Below are 17,211 nucleotides of genomic sequence, written 5' to 3' on the forward strand. Positions count from 1 at the left end.
TAATGCTCTGTATATAGTGGGACCAGAAGGGTGTAGTGTGAAGGGTGTAAACTAATTAAAACAGAGCCAAACCATCACTACCGAACTTTACCAACAACAATTGATCCGTTTAAACAACGCATTGAAGAATAAGCGGCCGGAATATGCAAAAAGACACGACAAAGTGATCTTCCAGCACGATAACGCTCGGCCACATGTTGGAAAGATTGTGAAGGCCACCTTCGAAGCACTTGGCTGGGACGTTTTACCTCACTCGCCGTATTCATCAGACATTGCTCCATTCGATTATCACTTATTCAGATCGATGGTACACGGGCTTTCAGACCAGCACTTCAACAATTATGAAGAAATAGAGAAATGGCTCAATGAATGGATCGCTTCGAAGGACGAGTCGTTTTTTCGTCACGGAATGCAACAATTGCCCAACAGACAGATGGGAAAAAATAATAGCAAGCGATGGCAAACACTTTGATTAGTGTACTTCTTCATGTTTTTTCATACTAAAGTCTTTTTCTGGAAGAAAAAAACGGACCGAATTAATTCACACACCTAATATAAAATGTTAACTTACTAATTTTTTTCTATATTTTTCATTTTTTTCTATAGTCTTATGTACACATTGATACATATGTGTTTCCAAAGCGTACAAAAATTCATCTGCCTACATATCTATTTATCTATTCATCTATGTATCTGCCTATTAAATACCTAGTCTGGTACAGGTTGTCAGGGACAGCTAAGTCGACATCCTGTATTCGGAGAACGGAGTGGAAATTGACCAGTTTTGCTCTTGTACACAAGCTCGTATGCAAAAAGACCCAAGAGAGAGGGAGAGAGCAAGACTCATCCCAAGAGAGAGGGAGAGAGCCAAGAGCAATGGAGCGGGTCCGTTACGTAGCACAGCGGAGCAGCGAAATATATATAGACAGCGAGAAAGAAGATGCGGTCAGCTGTAAATCGGAGCAGAGCGTTGACCTTGCAACGCAGCGGCCATTGCGAGTTATCGCATTCCAACTAGGATCGGAAGCCGCAGGCAACTCGCTCCCGAGCCGAGACGTATTCACCGGCCACGAATAATAAAGTTTTATATTTATTACGTACATACATATACCATACAGGCGCGCGCACACGCATGTTCGTATTATGTAAGACACAGTATGACTGCCCCCCTCCAGTTCGACATACCGACTAAGATAATCGCATTGTGCAAATATATTATTTCACGTTACCGAAGTCGCGCTTGTGCTTAAAGAGCGCGTTTAAAGATCGATCGAAGGATGGCGCTCGAATTCGCGAAGAAGCCCGAGGTGGCTCAAAAGCGGATCTCCTGAGGTCAATATTCGAAAATCTCAATAAAAATACCAATGAAACGATCGCACTGCGCAAATTTGTGTCTGTGTGTGCGCTTAAAAATCATGCTTAAAGATAGATTAAAGATAGCGTATGAAGCTCGATTAAATCCCCGAAGTGCGACTAAGCGCGATTTCTTCTAAAAGCACTTTTTCCTCGACATTAATCCACGGAGATCAGAAGTATCGATGAAGCAATCGTATGAGGAAAAATCTGACACGTCAGCGCACCTACTCATACGTGTGTTCGAAAATCGCACTTTGTTCGATAAAAGTTGATTTTCGAGAATCGATTAAACTCCTGAGGCACAACGAGGCGGGAAGAGTCTTCGACTCTTCGAAATGAATCTCCCGGGCCTGTTCCCGGAAATCTATGGAAGATCACCTCTCTGTGCAAACGCGCCATGTTACCAAAATCACGCGCATTAAAATACCGCTTGATGACTCATTAGAGAGGTGTTAGGGAGGTGTCTCGAGGCAGAAGATAAAGTCGCCGAGCTGCGACAAAAAGTCTCTGGCAACAGTTTCTCGAGACCATAATCTCCGGAGATTGATAAAAATATCGCGCGCTAGTTTCCGATAACGCGAGCTTCGTGTCCGATAAAACGAGCTTCGCGGCCGGTGCGAATAAGAAAGAGTCCGCTCGCTCGCTCGCTCGCTCGCTCGCTCGCGGAGAGACGCGTGGGAGAGCTCGGCGAAGAGGAGGGCTCCTCAAGAGCGGAGCAGATCGCATAGCGGCGTCAGCGGCAGTCGCCAGCTGGTCGTCGGCCTGATCCGCTGGTCCGCGTTCAGCACTCGAAGGCACGCTCCAGTGCGACCGCGTGAAACGAGGTGTTCCTCCTCGCTAGCTCTCGCAACTAGCGTGGACCGCCGTTCGTTCGAGCGCGACGAGCCTCGTCGATGCGCCGTCATCGTCGCCAACACTTTCGCGAGTGTCGCCTCTGTGATAGCGCGTCATCCTCGGGATGCACCGGAGCCGTCGTTGGTAATAACGACCAGCCGAGGCTCGAGGACGAGGAAACAGCATGTCGGTGTTCTCGAAGCTGATAGACCGCGCGTCCGCGCGCTACGGCGTCCGCCAAGAGACGCTGACGCGCGGTATCGTCGGCAGCGCACTCGCGCTTTACATGCTGAAGCTCGGCTATCCGTACTTGGCGGCCAGTATCAAGCGACAACTACTGCGACAACGACAACGACAGCAGCAGCAGCAGCAGCAGCGGCAGCAGCTGCAACGATGCCAGAGAGGAGACCAAGAGAGCCAGCGCGACGACGAAGTCTCCAAGCACGACGAGAAGAACGGTGTCGTTCGCGGTACCAGCAACGATGACGAGGTTGCGTTGTTACCGCACGATACGACCAGAAGTGCAGACGACGGCGGGAAACCGTTGGTCGGGCTGGACCGCGCGTTTTTGCGGCAACTGCTGATGCTGCTGCGAATCATGGTACCGGGATGGCGGAGTCGCGAAACGGGTCTGCTGGCCTGCGCGACCCTCACGTTGCTGGCACGCACCTTCCTGTCTGTTTACGTGGCCGAGCTGGAAGGCCAGATCGTCAAACGAATCGTGCTGCGCGATGTGCACGGCTTTTCTCACATGCTGGCGCGTTGGTTCGCCATCGCGCTACCTGCCACCTTCGTCAACTCTGCTATCAGATACCTCGAGGGTCGGCTGGCACTTAGCTTTAGGTACAACTTCTTCCGATTATCCCGGGATGTACACGGTGACCGTTCAGAAGATGTGCAGTCGATTCCGTTGCTCCGTTCGCGCTGCGTCTACCTTCTCTTCATCTGCTACCTTTGCTCTTCTTTTCTCCTGTCCTTCTTTCTTTCTTTTGTCCTTCACATTTACTTCTTCTCTGTTTTTCCTCTTCTTCTCTCTTGTGCTTTTCTCCTTCTAGTCTTCTTCTCTCTTTCCTCTTTTTCCTTCTTTCCTTCTAGTCTTCTTTTCTCTTTCTGCTTTTTTCTTCGCTTTTTCTCTTCTCCTCCTTTCCCTCGTTTCTTTCTCTTCTTCTTCTTTTCTTTTTCTACTTCTTCTTGCGCTACTGCTACTTTTTCTCCTTCGTTTACACATTTGACTTCTCTTTGCTCTTCTTCTTTTATTGTAAAGTGTAGAAATTTGTTTGTTTATAACTCTCTGAGAAGAAACGAATCATATATTTAGATCTAAGAACGAAAAGGATCGTTCCTTGCTTCAAAGAGGAGAATGAGAGACGTAAGGAGAAATATGCGGAATGCATAAGCAAAATGAATCGATCTATCCGTCTCTATTCGCACAGTTTTAGCGTCTAAAACGAAACAAGCGATATATTTGGAGCAGAATCGCAGTAAGATCTGGCGAAGAATTGGGCTGCTGCCAAAAACACAGAACATGAAACTCGGTCCTCTAAGAAATATATTGCCGCAAAGTTACTTATCAACCGTGACGCGTCGGTTTCATGCTTTAACCCATTAATGCCCGCTGGGACAGAAATTTCGCGTTGATTTCAATGTTATGAATTTTTATAAAAATGTTCGAAAATTTTAATTCAAAGTACATTACTAAGAGTTTTCGAGTTTTCGCTCTTTCCGAATCCGCTGCGAGAATCATAAAAAAATGAGTGTTTATATTGATTTATAACGGTATTTATTTATAATTATGTAAAATAAAAGTTGTCCTGTTGATCGAGTTCTTTCACGTGGTAAGACAATTTTTATTTTACATAATTTTTCATAAAAATGCACTCATAACGTTATTATTCAAGTTATTCGACCGAATTTCCAAGAATCCGGCGATATCTATGGTAATACATACATATAGTCGCCATATTGAAATTACTAAATTGCAAAAAATTTCAGAACCACATATATTTTAAGTACAAGTCTTGAGGACACGATTGGAGTACTTTTCAGTAATATTCAACATTTTTATCAAGATGAAATCCATGACTTAAAAAAAATTGACGAGAAAAAATCGCATTTTTTGGAAAAAAATACCGTTATAAATCAATACAAACACTCATTTTTTTATGATTCTCGCGGCGGATTCGGAAAGAGCGACCTCGAAAACTCTCAGTAATGTATTTATGAATTAAAATTTTCGAACATTTTTATAAAAATTCATAACATTGAAATCAACGCGAAATTTCTGTCCCAGCGGGCATTAATGGGTTAAGAGAAAAAAGATCGCTGTCACTCTCTCCTTTTCTACATAAAAAGAAAATATCTCCCGCATAAGTTTATCTTCCACCCGGGAATTAGAGACAAAGACACCATCTTGGGTTGGAACATTTAAAGCCAAGGGCAAATTGACCTGGGGTGCCGGTCAGCCTTGTTGCGGTTCTGATTCGAACAATCTAGAGAAGAGAGAGAAAAACGGATGTGTGGAAGAGGTTCGACCAAGACAAATAGGCTAACTGTCCAATTGTCAGAGCCGTAGCAAGCTTGACCCGCGCCTCTTCGTTGAGAGGAGATTTTCCGCGTCTCCGTGTCTGACAAATCGCCGCCGTTACCTCTGAGAAAAGAATTCAAACTTTGAGTTTTCACGAACCGCTCGATGCGAGAGAGTCTCTCGTCGTCGCGTCGGTTGCGTGAACATCATAGGCTGTTCCGCTTCTACTTTTGTTTACTTCGTCGTCTTCCCACAACGATACATTTGTCATATCTTGGCAACTAGGTTATCGAATTCTTCTTACGGCCATGTCCATTGTACAGCTATTGCGCGGCGAAGTAATCCGCGTTAAAATTATCGCGGTTGACTCACTCTGCGATAATAGAGAAACATCATTTGCGACGATTAGCAGAGCGGAGCTACGTGATATTCCAATGCACTTGAGGCAATCGGAGCGCAATTACGGCAACACCGCCAGTATCCTTTGAGGCGAGCGAGACAGACATCGTTGACGCGGATAGTACAGAATGCCGTTACGCTGATACTTGTCCCTTTTGGGTACCATTCTTTCACGTTACGGTGTCAAGGCTCTCGCGTGTCATGAACGTTTCACGTCCCTTTCTCAGCCCCGCGCTTTATCGTCTTTCTTTCTCTCTCGTGTTCTTTGATGCAGGAACTACACCGCTATATACTGGGTGCTCCGCACCAGATGCGCCGTTCTATGCGGGTAGGAAATGCCTCTTCGTGGAAAATGAAGTTGGAAATGCGGAATCGAATCTTTTTCTGCCCTAAAAAAAATCTCATTTAGTATATGTCCATTTTTAATGAATTTATTTTCAATGACGAACCCTTACATAATTTTACAAGAATGTATATTAATATTGTCTATTTTCTAATGAGTGAATTTATTTAATAAGATTATTTATTAAACAAATTTCAAATTTCAGGTATTTTTTGTGTTTAATATCTTCTATATATTACGTTTAATATTTTATTTTATACCTAATACTTTCTTATGTTTTCATATGTTTCGTATGTTTCATATGTTTTTATACGAGAACCGATTCTCGCTCGATGACTCTCGGTCAATGATCTCCATCCCCGAAAGCGCGCTCGCAACAATATTTCACGTTCGCGCAAACTCGCGTGCATGACGTGATCATTATGCTGTAATGGTCTCTTCTTCGTTTGATTTGCACAGGGAACGTCTGGTGAAGTACGCATACAAGATGTACCTGAGTCAGCAGACTTACTATAGAGTATCAGCTTTAGATACTAGGCTCGGAGGCGCCGAGCAAAGACTGACGGATGACCTATCCGAACTAGCCAGTTCCGTAGCGCACTTGTACTCTAGTTTAACCAAGCCGCTGCTCGACTGTGCCCTGGTGGGCATCGCCCTTATCTCTTTCTCGTCGAAAATGGGTGCGAAAACAATACCAGGTGAGATCAATATAACAAAAAGCACCCAAAAAAACTAATTTCAAACAATTCAGAACAAGCAGAATCATCTAAATTTTAGAGGATTTTATTCTTATATGGCCTCAAGAGGATTCCATTAAGGTTAAGAAGAAAATATTATTCTGAACACATTATTCTTAAAGTTGGAGGGATTATATGTTATATGTATAATACAAATCTTATTGATTTTAATATAAATTTCCTCTTATACACAGGTTATTTAATCTTTTTTTAAGAGGATTATTATTTATTCTTATTGTACTTTATTCTTACTGGTTATACTGATTAATTTGAAAAAATTATTATAATGTATGACGAAAAGTAATATATATAAGTTATATACTTCTGGTTCCAGTTCTATAATAAGTAAGCACGAATGAAATAAGATCATCATAACAAATAAATTTCCAATTGGTTTTATTATAGACTTCATAGCTGCAAAGATGTTCATCATAATCAAATGTATGAAACATAGTTAAAAAAAGAATATATTACTCAACTTCTTGCAATAGATTATAAACTATATTTGACCAAATATGGCTAAATTGTCTTCCTTATATGTTACAGCAATACATATACCTTTTTTAAAAAGTGTTCCAAATATTTTCTGACCCATGAACATATAATTATTTTCGTACATCGTTCATGTCTGGAGGTAGAGCATGACTGACCGAAAGAAGCCGACGTTCAGATCAACATATTCCTCTTCATACAAGAGGAAAATTAATTGATATAAGAGAAAATCCTCTTGAAATAAGAGGAAAATAGTTAGAATAATATCTAATAAATTTTAGATGAATGATTCACTTTAGTTTATCGAAAGAGAAATCCTTTCTCTGTAAAAGGCTTCGCTTAGAATACGAGTCTACGACAAAAATCACTTTACAAATAGAATATTTTTCTTTTTGGGTAAACTTAGATGTCTCGGCAGTGACGCGCTCTACGGTCAAACTGCAGTCAATTTTTCACTAAAAGCGCAAACAAATCATTCAAGCAAGAGCAACTCAGAGCAGGCCTCTGATTTTTAATTCTTCTCAAAAAATCTTCAAGTTTCCTTTTTTCCTGCTTTACTCCTTCCACTGCCGATGTTCTCTGATTTGTTCCGCAATAGATGAATAGTTCAATCTCTTCCGAATTATTTCTTTCGATCGTCTTAATCTCTTTGGTAAAAGTTAAATTTTTGTTCAACTCTTCTCGAGTTTCCAGCTTTTCCTAATGATTTCAATTTCCTCAGTAAGAATTCGATTTTTATTCAATATTGTTCTCAGTACTTTTTTTTAAGATTTCAATTTCCCCAGTAAAAGTTCGAGTTTTAGTCAGTTTTTTGTGCCAAGTACTTTCTCTGACGAGTTTAGTTTCCTCGGTGAGAGGAAAGTTCGATTTTTATTCGGTTCAATCGAAGAAGTTTTGTTCGATCTCGTTTCAAGCTCTTCTCCTGGCGATTTCCATTTTCTTAGTAAGAGTCGTCTCGTTCGGTTTTGTTCCAAGCGTTTTCCGTGACGACTTCAGTTTCTTCCACAGGGCCGTTACTGGCGGCGGCGGTGATCACTCTGACCGGGCAGGTTCTGCGCCTCGCTTCGCCGCGATTCGGTCAGCTGGTCGCGGAGGAAGCGGCACGACGAGGAAAGCTCAGGGAGGCGCACGCTCGTATTAGCGCCCACGCAGAAGAAATCGCTTTTTACAGCGGCCACGACACGGAGCATCGCTACCTGAACACCGCATACAAATCCTTGGTGACGCATCTGCAGCGCGTGCTCGCAGTCAAATTGTGGTACGTGATGCTGGAGCAATTCCTGATGAAATATGTGTGGTCCGGCACTGGACTCCTCGTCATCGCCATGCCGCTCCTTTATAACACAGCGGTCGCTCAGACGACGAATGGAATTTCCGAAAATACTGACGGTACGTGATAACATCGATAACGTCGCGTGCAGCTGCAAATTCACACAGGATTATTTACCTACACATAGGATTAGCTTTTTTACATGTTGTTCCGAACTTTACAAATTTGTTTAAATTTTAGTGGGTCGCTGATAAAATAAGTAATTGCAGATTTATTCAGTTAAAATAAAGTGATTACACTGTTCGATAAAAAAACAAGACAAGTTTTTTGGAGCTGAATATAGACGCTGACCTCCATATTCTTCCATCACGTCATAATTTTAAAGAAATTTACAGTTGAAATACATTTCTACGAGAAAGATTTCTATTTTTATGTTGTATTATAACTATATAATATGATGTACTGGAGAAGTTTTATTGTAGTCAAAATTAAGTACGATATCCATCATTTTATGAAATCTATCAAGTTGTAACGTAAGTCATTGTATGTAAATTAACATGATTGAAAAAACTGTTCATTAACTCATTAAAATATCTTATTACGGCCGACACAACAAATTCCTTTAAAACTTGAAAGTCCTAATAACATACTTAATTGCAATGACACTTCTCGAGCATATCACGTTTCGTAATTATAATATGACAAAATATGTGAAAATAGCCTTTTTTGCAGTTTCAACTGCAAAATGTCTCAAAATCGTGATGGAGCATTTTGAAAACCGGATTCATATTCAGTATTCAGAAAACAAGAAATAATTAGTGTATTAGTGTTTACTAGTGTACTAGTGTACTAGTGTATCAGTGTATTAGTTATATGAGTGTTCGAAAAAAGTAATTTTTGGTCGCGTTGATTGTTATAACTATTTATCAGACATTTGATTAGAGAAAAAGTCGTCATCAATTATTCTTTTATAATCAATGGAAACTAATTCTATGGTGACGTGCTAAAATATTTACTTCCTTCCTCGATCACCTTGACTGATGATATCAGAAGCAAAACAAGTCATACGTGAAATTTTGGTACAAAAAAGTACGTTGAAATCAATTGATTTAATATAAAGATACATTCATAATTTATATTGGAATATTTTATCGAAATATTTTATTTGTCATTTCATAAATATGTATTTTTAATTCAATATGTTTTCTCATTTCTAAAGAAGACCCACTAGTAAACACAAAAACCACAAAATATAATAACGAAGCAGTACATTCCCAATTTAATCAAAATGTCATCCTTAAGTACCACTACCTGTCACTTTTCAGTTAATCTTATTACGCGTTTGTGAAATGATTCCTCTCTCTTCCAATACCACTTTCAGAACCAGTAAAGTTTATCGACGGTCGTACGAACTTAAGCACGAGCTCCTGATACAAAAACAATTGATAGAACGAAACAAGAAACGATAAAAAAGCAAATAATCAACAATTATTAATACGTTGTATGTTTTATGTCAGGCGGCGTAAGCGAGCGGACAAGGTATCTGACGACCTCGAAGAACCTCTTAAGCTCCGGAGCAGACGCTGTGGAACGACTGATGTCATCCTACAAAGTACGTGTGCCCGTTGATTTCTCGTTTTATATTTTATGGATGCTTTTAAATTGTCAATTACTAATCAGTGGTATTCGCACGTTCGAGCAGGAATTGGTTGCGTTGGCGGGCTACGCGGCGCGCGTCAGCGAGATGTTGGATGTCTTCAAGGACGCCGCGCTTTGCAAGTACAAAAGGAACGTCGTTACGAGCGGCCCATCCAGACTCGCAAACGGCCACACGCAGCAATCCGTGGAGAAGGTTATCGAATTCAGCAACGGCACCCCGGTGATTAAAGGTAAAAATTATACGTCTCGTCTTAATCTTGAGACATAAGGGAGTACACACACACTGTGAGTTTCTTTCTTTTCCTCTCCCACTGAGAAGGGTCGGGATAATGACCGGTATGTTGGGGTAATCTTGTTTTGTAGTTGAAAGATTTTTGTCGTTAACATTTGACGTGTACTCTGATTAGCTTCTTTGTAATACTATTGATTGAAAAATTATTGTCTATTGGCTTTCTTGTAATATTATTGATTGAGAAATTATACACACAATTGACATCCCTTATGATTAAAGATGAAATTAAATACATGTTATACGCAAAAGGTCATATTTCGATAATATTTTAGGTTGAATATAAATGGAAAATGAAATATATAATACAGAAATATATATTAGGAAGTTGCATTGAAAGCCGCTGTTTTTTGTGTTTTTTGAGTATTTATTTCAATAACAAAATGTGTGAATACATCCATCAATGTATTTGCCCTCGGAAGCTATAACTTTTTCTCACTTTTCTCGCAGAAGTTGAATTCCGCGACGGAAGAACGGTCTGTCTTTTGAGCCAATCTATTCAGCAATCCAATTTTCAACTTCTCCGTAACTATGGAAATGTGCATCTTCCAAAGCGTGTTGCATCGATCGGAACAGATGGTAATTGCTTAGGGCCAGGTCCGGAGAATACTGAGTGCGGGAGAACCTCCCGCATTCGAGCTGCATCAGTGTTTGTTTCACGGCTATAGCAACATGGGGCCGAGCGTTGCCATGAAGAAGAATCACTTTTTGACGATTCGATGCAATTAATGGTCGTTTTTGCATCAAATTATCATTCAAACGTCCCAATTGTTGTCGATAATGTTCGGCGGTGATTGTTTCGTTCGGTTTCAACAGCTCATAATACACAACACCCTGCATATCCCACCAAATAGAGAGCATTGCTTTGTGACTGTGGATATTTCGCTTTAGTGTCGACGTTGATGGTTAGCCAGGAACAACCCGTGATTTCTTGCGTTTCAGGTTGTCGAAATAGATCCATTTCTCATCGCCGGTCACGATACGCCACAAGAAACTGTTCTTTTTATGTCTTGCAAGCAAAGAAATCGAGATGTTTAAACGATTAGCAATAGCATTTTCGGTCAATTCATATGGCAGCCATCTCCCTTCTTTCTGGATCGTTCCAATCTGGCTTGTAAACGTTGTGAAATGGTTGATTTATCGACTTCGAGCTGTTGAGCCAATTCTTCGAGTGTTTGAGCAAAGTTTTCTTCCAATAGAGCTTGCAGTTTTTCATCTTTGAACTTTCTCGATTGACCTGGCCGTTGTTTGTCGTGAACGTTACCATCACCACTTTTGAATCGTCGAAACCAATCTGTTTTCATGCCATACTGTTTCCAATAGTGCAGATTCGGAGCATAAGTTTTCGCAAGCAGTCAATGAGCTTCAGCTGCACTTTTTTACAGATCAAAGTAGTGTAGAAGTACACATCGGAAAAACAATTTATCGCGTTCCATTTTAATTCGGTTGTAGAAAAGCACTTGTTTAAACAAAGGATAGCGTTTGATGACTGAATTTCAATGGGAAATGTTCACATTTCAAAATGATATAAAAGACATTTGTCACTGCCCACAGCTAAAACCACCTATACAGCGGCTAAACAGCGGCTTTCAATGCAATCTTCTAATATAACTATATGTTATGAAATCATCTGTACTTCCTCTTTTCTTCTAATGAAATCTCATTCTGGATCTCCCTCAAAACAAATAAAAATTTACTCGAAGCGGTGATAAAAATATTGTCACTCGGAATCGTGAGAGTGAATGTTTCATTGAAGTTTAGAATGGACTTTCACTCTCTATGCGAGTAACTATTTGAATCAGAATAAATTTGTTCTCGCTCACGCAGTAGAATACATCAGATTTACTCTTCAATTTTGGATGAAAATATTCACGTGACGATTCAGAGCGGAGAATTCATTTTATACGAGTGAAAAATTACTCGAATTTTCCAAAAACGTCTGTCACTCTATCTTTCCAGTAAAATCTCACTTTGAGAAATTTAGAGAACAAAATTATACGAATCATTCGTTCATTCCGATAAAGTCGAATTATTTCATTTATTACAATAAAGCGATGCGATCGAATTGTACTGTTTATTTTCAAATAACATCGCGTATCTCTCTTTTTTCGTTCAACAGGAATTGTTCGCGAAAGCACAGACGGCAGCATAAAGCTTATTGATGTGCCCATAGTTACACCTAATTGCGAAGTTATCGTGCCTAGCTTAACGATCCACGTAAGTCAAATATTATTGTGTAACATACACAGTGTGGCTAAAAAGTTTTAGGCTCATAAACAAAACAGAAAGTATGGTAAACAAATTTTTATTATTTATTTTTAAATTTTTATTATTTAAAGCTATACTATATCGTTCGGCGCGCCCCGCCAGCCGTTCCAAAGCATGCTAGAAATCCGTTGCTGGAATGCTTCTTGGCTCCCTCGCTAAGTTAACTTGGATCGTCTTGAATCGCTGTCCTTTTAACTTCAGTTTCAGCTTTGGAAACAAAAATACGCCGGTGCCAAATCCACCGAATACGATGGATGGTGTAGCATAGTAACAGTTTTTTTCACTAAAAACTGACAAATTACTGCTGCATTGTGAGACGGCGCGTTACACGATTTCATGACAACCGCAAATAACGCATGTTGCATTTCGGCGAGAATTTAACGGATTAATGCAACCTTATTGGACTACATGCTTCCGTTTGTCGCATACAGAGAATGCCGCTTCTATTACATTGGTCCGAAAACTTTTTAGCCACACTGTATATAGTTAAGGCTATTCAATTATTTTATTATCAATAAGAGTAAAATAGCTTCAAGAAAGATGTATAGTATAATTATACTGACTGATTTCATCGATGTGTTTCTTTCCTCTCATTTTCTCTATTGTATAAGCAGAAAAAGAAAAGAAATTGGAAAAATTAATTAACCACGACTGATTGACGCTGCAGATCAAGCCGGGCGATCACGTGCTCATCACCGGACCTAATGGATGCGGCAAGAGTTCCCTTTTCCGCGTTATCTCCGGACTCTGGCCCGTGTACGACGGTACTTTGATCAGACCAGCCGAGAGGAATTTGTCCGAGCAAGGCAGACCAGCCCTATTTTACATCCCACAGAAGCCGTACATGACGGTCGGTTGTTTGCGCGACCAAATCATATATCCGGCCCAGTCCAGGTGAGAATTGTTTATCAAGCACTTTGAAAGCATTCTATTTGCTCTTATCTTATTACGCGTTTATCGCTCGTCAAATGTCGTGTCATGCAGAGTATTATTCAATTTTTGCACGTAATCTACGTAGTGATGTCAATTTTTAAATATCCGGGCATTGTACTCAAGTTCTTCGAACTATTACTTGACTCTATCTGCGTATTTATCAAATTATCAGGATATTCCAATGCTCGAATATAAATATATATATATAATATATATAATATAATAACTTAATAACTATTGCGATTTTTACAAAATGGTAACATGACTTTTCTTGTCAGTTTCATCTGATTAAGCTTCATAATTTTTCGTTTCCTGGACACTCTGTATATATAATTTATATAAATATTTAAGAAAAACGTAAGACTTTGTTATTTATTATCGTTATTTATCATTATTACTTCTTATTATTCTGCAAGTCATTCTATATGTAAAAATATTAAAATAAAGTATATAAATATTTTCTGAAATACTTAACTTTCACGTTGAGACATGTCAATGTAAAATATGTACCTGGGAAAATATATTCAACATTCATTGACCTTATTTTAACACTTTTATACGCAAATTGATGAGAATAATATTTGAATATGAAGAAAGACGTATGATTCCATTAAAAAATTGTTTAATTCCAAGTATTCTCTGGGTATTCGGGCAATATTCATATGAGTTTATAGATATCCTGGTATAAAAATAATAAACTTCTATTAACAACGTAAATTTTACGAACAGAAATACAAATCTCCCATGAGTATAAACTGCACTCGAGTATACTGTCAGGGAAATGTTTACAATCTTGCCTTTCAAACTTTGCAATTTTTAAATCCCCTTGAATTAATTCATTTATCAGCGAAATAAAGTCTCCTGGACAGCAGATTTCCTGGTGCATTAAATAGACGCAAGAAACTCGCTTTCGCCTGAGTCGAAAAACTCAGAAACGAGTTAATCGCTAATGGGTGTATATGTGATTACGTTTTCTAGTAATTCGCGCAACTGCTCGGACGAGGAGCTATTGCAATTGCTGGATGACGTGGACCTGCGCGGCCTGGTCGAGCGTGAACCCGAAGGCTTCGACGCCCTGGGTGACTGGGACTCCACCCTGTCGGGCGGCGAGAAACAGCGTCTGGCGATGACGCGACTCTTCTATCACGCGCCGCAATATGCTCTGCTGGACGAATGCACGAGCGCGGTAAGCCTGGAGGCAGAGGGTATTATATATGAGACCGCCAAGAAGAAGGGCATTACCCTGCTGACCATCACGCATCGCGTGGCCTCCCTCGCCAAATATCATCGGCTGCTGCTGCGTTTTGATGGCGAAGGCGGTTGGACCTTCGGTCCGTTGGACGAGAAGAACCTGTTAGTACCACCAAATCGGGAGCAGCAACCCACAAGAGAAGTGGAGCGGGAAGAAGAGGCAAAACCGAGCCACTACCAGATGCTGCACGTACGTGAAAGAAAAACAGAGAATTTCTTTAGTAAAGAAATTAACTTCATTAGTTGGACAGAATGATCCAACTATTTTGTTAATTTATACTGGGTTTAATAGACCAATTGATTGGTTACTTGATAGCGGAGGATTTAACAATTCGATTAATTTGTTCGCTTATAGTGGATATTTTGGATGATCCAGTTGATTTGTTATTGATTGATTTATTAAACGTAGTTACGTAATTTGTTCATGTTATCATTGACTTAATTCCTTAATTGACTTAATTTTTCTTTCGCAGGAGCTACGTGGTATACATCCCGAGGAGAGTTATGTGGGAATAAGTTGAAGATTACGATCTATAGAATTTTATGCAAAGATTTTATGTTAACAAAAAACCATATAAATATATGGTAGATATAAGAAATATCCATTATAGTTATTCTACATCATATATCTATTTTATATATGGAATATAAAATAGACATAGGTACATATTTATATATATGTGTGTGTGTATGTGTGTGTATATACATATATATACACACACACATATAAATGTACACGCAATGTACACACACACACATATATATATATGTGTGTGTGTGTACATTGCGTGGAACTGACGATAAAATGTATTATCGTAGCAATACGTATGGATGATCATGTATATATTTTTATATGTATATATTTCTCCGGGGTTGCATGCTGTACAGAATTGCAGGAAACTATTTTTTAACTAAATTTTAGAATGAATAGGCTCGCGAATCGCTTAGTTTATCATAAGTGCTTTAAGAAATTAATATACATCACAACTATGAAAGAAAAGTGAGAAACTTGTTGATACAAGACTGTTTTCATGATTATAGACAATTTTTCGATTAACGACGACTACTTTTGATAATGCCTTGATAAAACCTTGATTAATTGGTAAAATGAACAATATATAGTGAATAAAAGAGGGAGATATCATATGTTTATCTGTCCTTCTTTAAGTAATCTTACAAACTTAGGGTGCTAATTTACCATATTATGATATAGATCTATTCATTGCATACTTGAGACTCATGCGAGCTCTTTTCGTTTATATTTTATCTTCCAAAATATTTAATTCTTTAACTTTCAAAATCTTTTTATCATGAAAATATTTGCCCTTAATCTTTCACGGTGTATCAACTTTATTAATGCATATCTTAATTGTGTAATTGCGTAATGATAAAAAAGAAATACATATATCTTCTGACAGAAACATTGTTTTTCTTTAGATAAATGTATTTGAAAGAAGTGGTAAAAAGCATAGAAATATTTTATTTTTTTCATAAAAATATTTTTATCATGAAAATATTTGCTCTTAATCTCTCACGGTGTATCAACTTTATTAATGCATATCTTAATATCGTGTATGTAATTGCATAATGATAAAAAAGAAATACATATATCTTCTGACAGAAACATTGTTTTTCTTTAGATAAATGTATTTGTAAGAAGGGGTAAAGCATAGAAATATTTTTATACGTACTGTATATATTCTGATATGAAATAGCTATTCTTCTACGGCGAATATACCAAGAAAATGGGAATAAATATATAAAAGTTTAAGGCATATTATTTACCGGACGTACTACATCAATATATTATATTATTAGGTTTACGGATTAATTTTAATGAGGCGTATCAGAGTTATTTTATTTATTAAGAATAAATTTGTATGCATCACATAAACATGTTGAAAATACTGCAATGGACTTTTTGTTCTTCCTCGACTGCGTGCCACTTTTACTTCAACAGAGATCGATTGCCTATAATCAAATAAATGATATGCAAGACACATTATTATTTTCTCGTAATTATAACGTAACAGTCTGTCCCAGATACGATGAGACTGGTTCCATCAAAGTTCTTAGCGCAGCGATATCTATGAGTGAATGATGGTAGGTGAATGTTCTTCCCTTCATCTACTTAATCTCAAAATTTGAGCGAATTCGGTTGATATTTCACTGTGGTTTGACATTTTATGTAAAGTCACTTTGTATACGTCGGTCGAAAAACCAACTTTTAAATTGGGTAAAAGTGGTGCAAAAACGTACGAAACGCTAAAAAATGTGTACGGGGATGAATGCATGTCCCGTGCACAGGTTTTCCGTTGGTTTGGCCGAATTCCGTGACGGTCGTGAGGACCTTGCAGACGATGACCGAGCACCGCCGCCAAAAACCATTCGCAATGAAAAAAACATCGAGAAAGTCAAAGAAATTCTTCGAAGCGACCGCTGTGTGTCTGTCCAGATATTATCTGGGAGTTCTACAACGATTGTGGGCCAGAATTCGACGAGTTCGACCGGAATATCGAGAACCAGGCAGTTGGTTTTTGTTGCACGATAATGCACCATCGCACAAAGTCATCATGGTACGTGAATTCTTGACCAAAAAAGGCATCATTGTTATCGATCATCCACCGTATTCACCTGATTTGGCTCCGTGCGACTTCTGGCTATTTCCCAAACTGAAATTGACGATGAAAGGAAATCGTTTCGATACTATCCCGGTCATACAAAAGACTTCGACCGCCATACTAAAGGCCATTCCAGCCGATGAGTATAAAAAATGTTTCGAAAAATTTGTCGAACGTTTTCAGCGCTGTATTGACTCAGAAGGAGACTATTTTGAATAAACAAGAATAAAAAATC

The 17,211-nt window shown here is 39.0% G+C and overlaps 1 protein-coding gene across 1 annotated transcript; it reads left to right on the plus strand.

Annotated features, from left to right (window-relative positions):
- Nucleotides 1-2,071: 2,071 nt before the first annotated feature.
- Nucleotides 2,072-16,262, plus strand: ABCD (ATP binding cassette subfamily D). Its single transcript, XM_011147357.3, has 9 exons — nt 2,072-3,033; nt 5,916-6,154; nt 7,694-8,074; nt 9,473-9,567; nt 9,658-9,844; nt 12,023-12,120; nt 12,839-13,065; nt 14,083-14,545; nt 14,829-16,262. The coding sequence occupies exons 1-9, from the start codon at nt 2,375-2,377 to the stop codon at nt 14,874-14,876; spliced, it is 2,397 nt and encodes a 798-aa protein (XP_011145659.1). The 5' UTR covers nt 2,072-2,374; the 3' UTR covers nt 14,877-16,262.
- Nucleotides 16,263-17,211: the final 949 nt, after the last annotated feature.

Source organism: Harpegnathos saltator, unplaced genomic scaffold, assembly GCF_003227715.2.
Source record: "Harpegnathos saltator strain DR-91 unplaced genomic scaffold, Hsal_v8.6 scaffold45, whole genome shotgun sequence".
NCBI lineage: Eukaryota > Metazoa > Arthropoda > Insecta > Hymenoptera > Formicidae > Harpegnathos > Harpegnathos saltator.

What these genes read in the sequence shown, in the direction of transcription:
- ABCD (XM_011147357.3), top strand. Translation starts at nt 2,375, where the DNA reads ATGTCGGTGTTCTCGAAGCTGATAGACCGCGCGTCCGCGCGCTACGGC. An exon ending in AATTTCCGAAAATACTGACG is followed by an intron (nt 8,075 to 9,472) that starts GTACGTGATAAC and finishes GTTTTATGTCAG; the next exon opens with GCGGCGTAAGCGAGCGGACA. An exon ending in TGCCTAGCTTAACGATCCAC is followed by an intron (nt 12,121 to 12,838) that starts GTAAGTCAAATA and finishes TTGACGCTGCAG; the next exon opens with ATCAAGCCGGGCGATCACGT.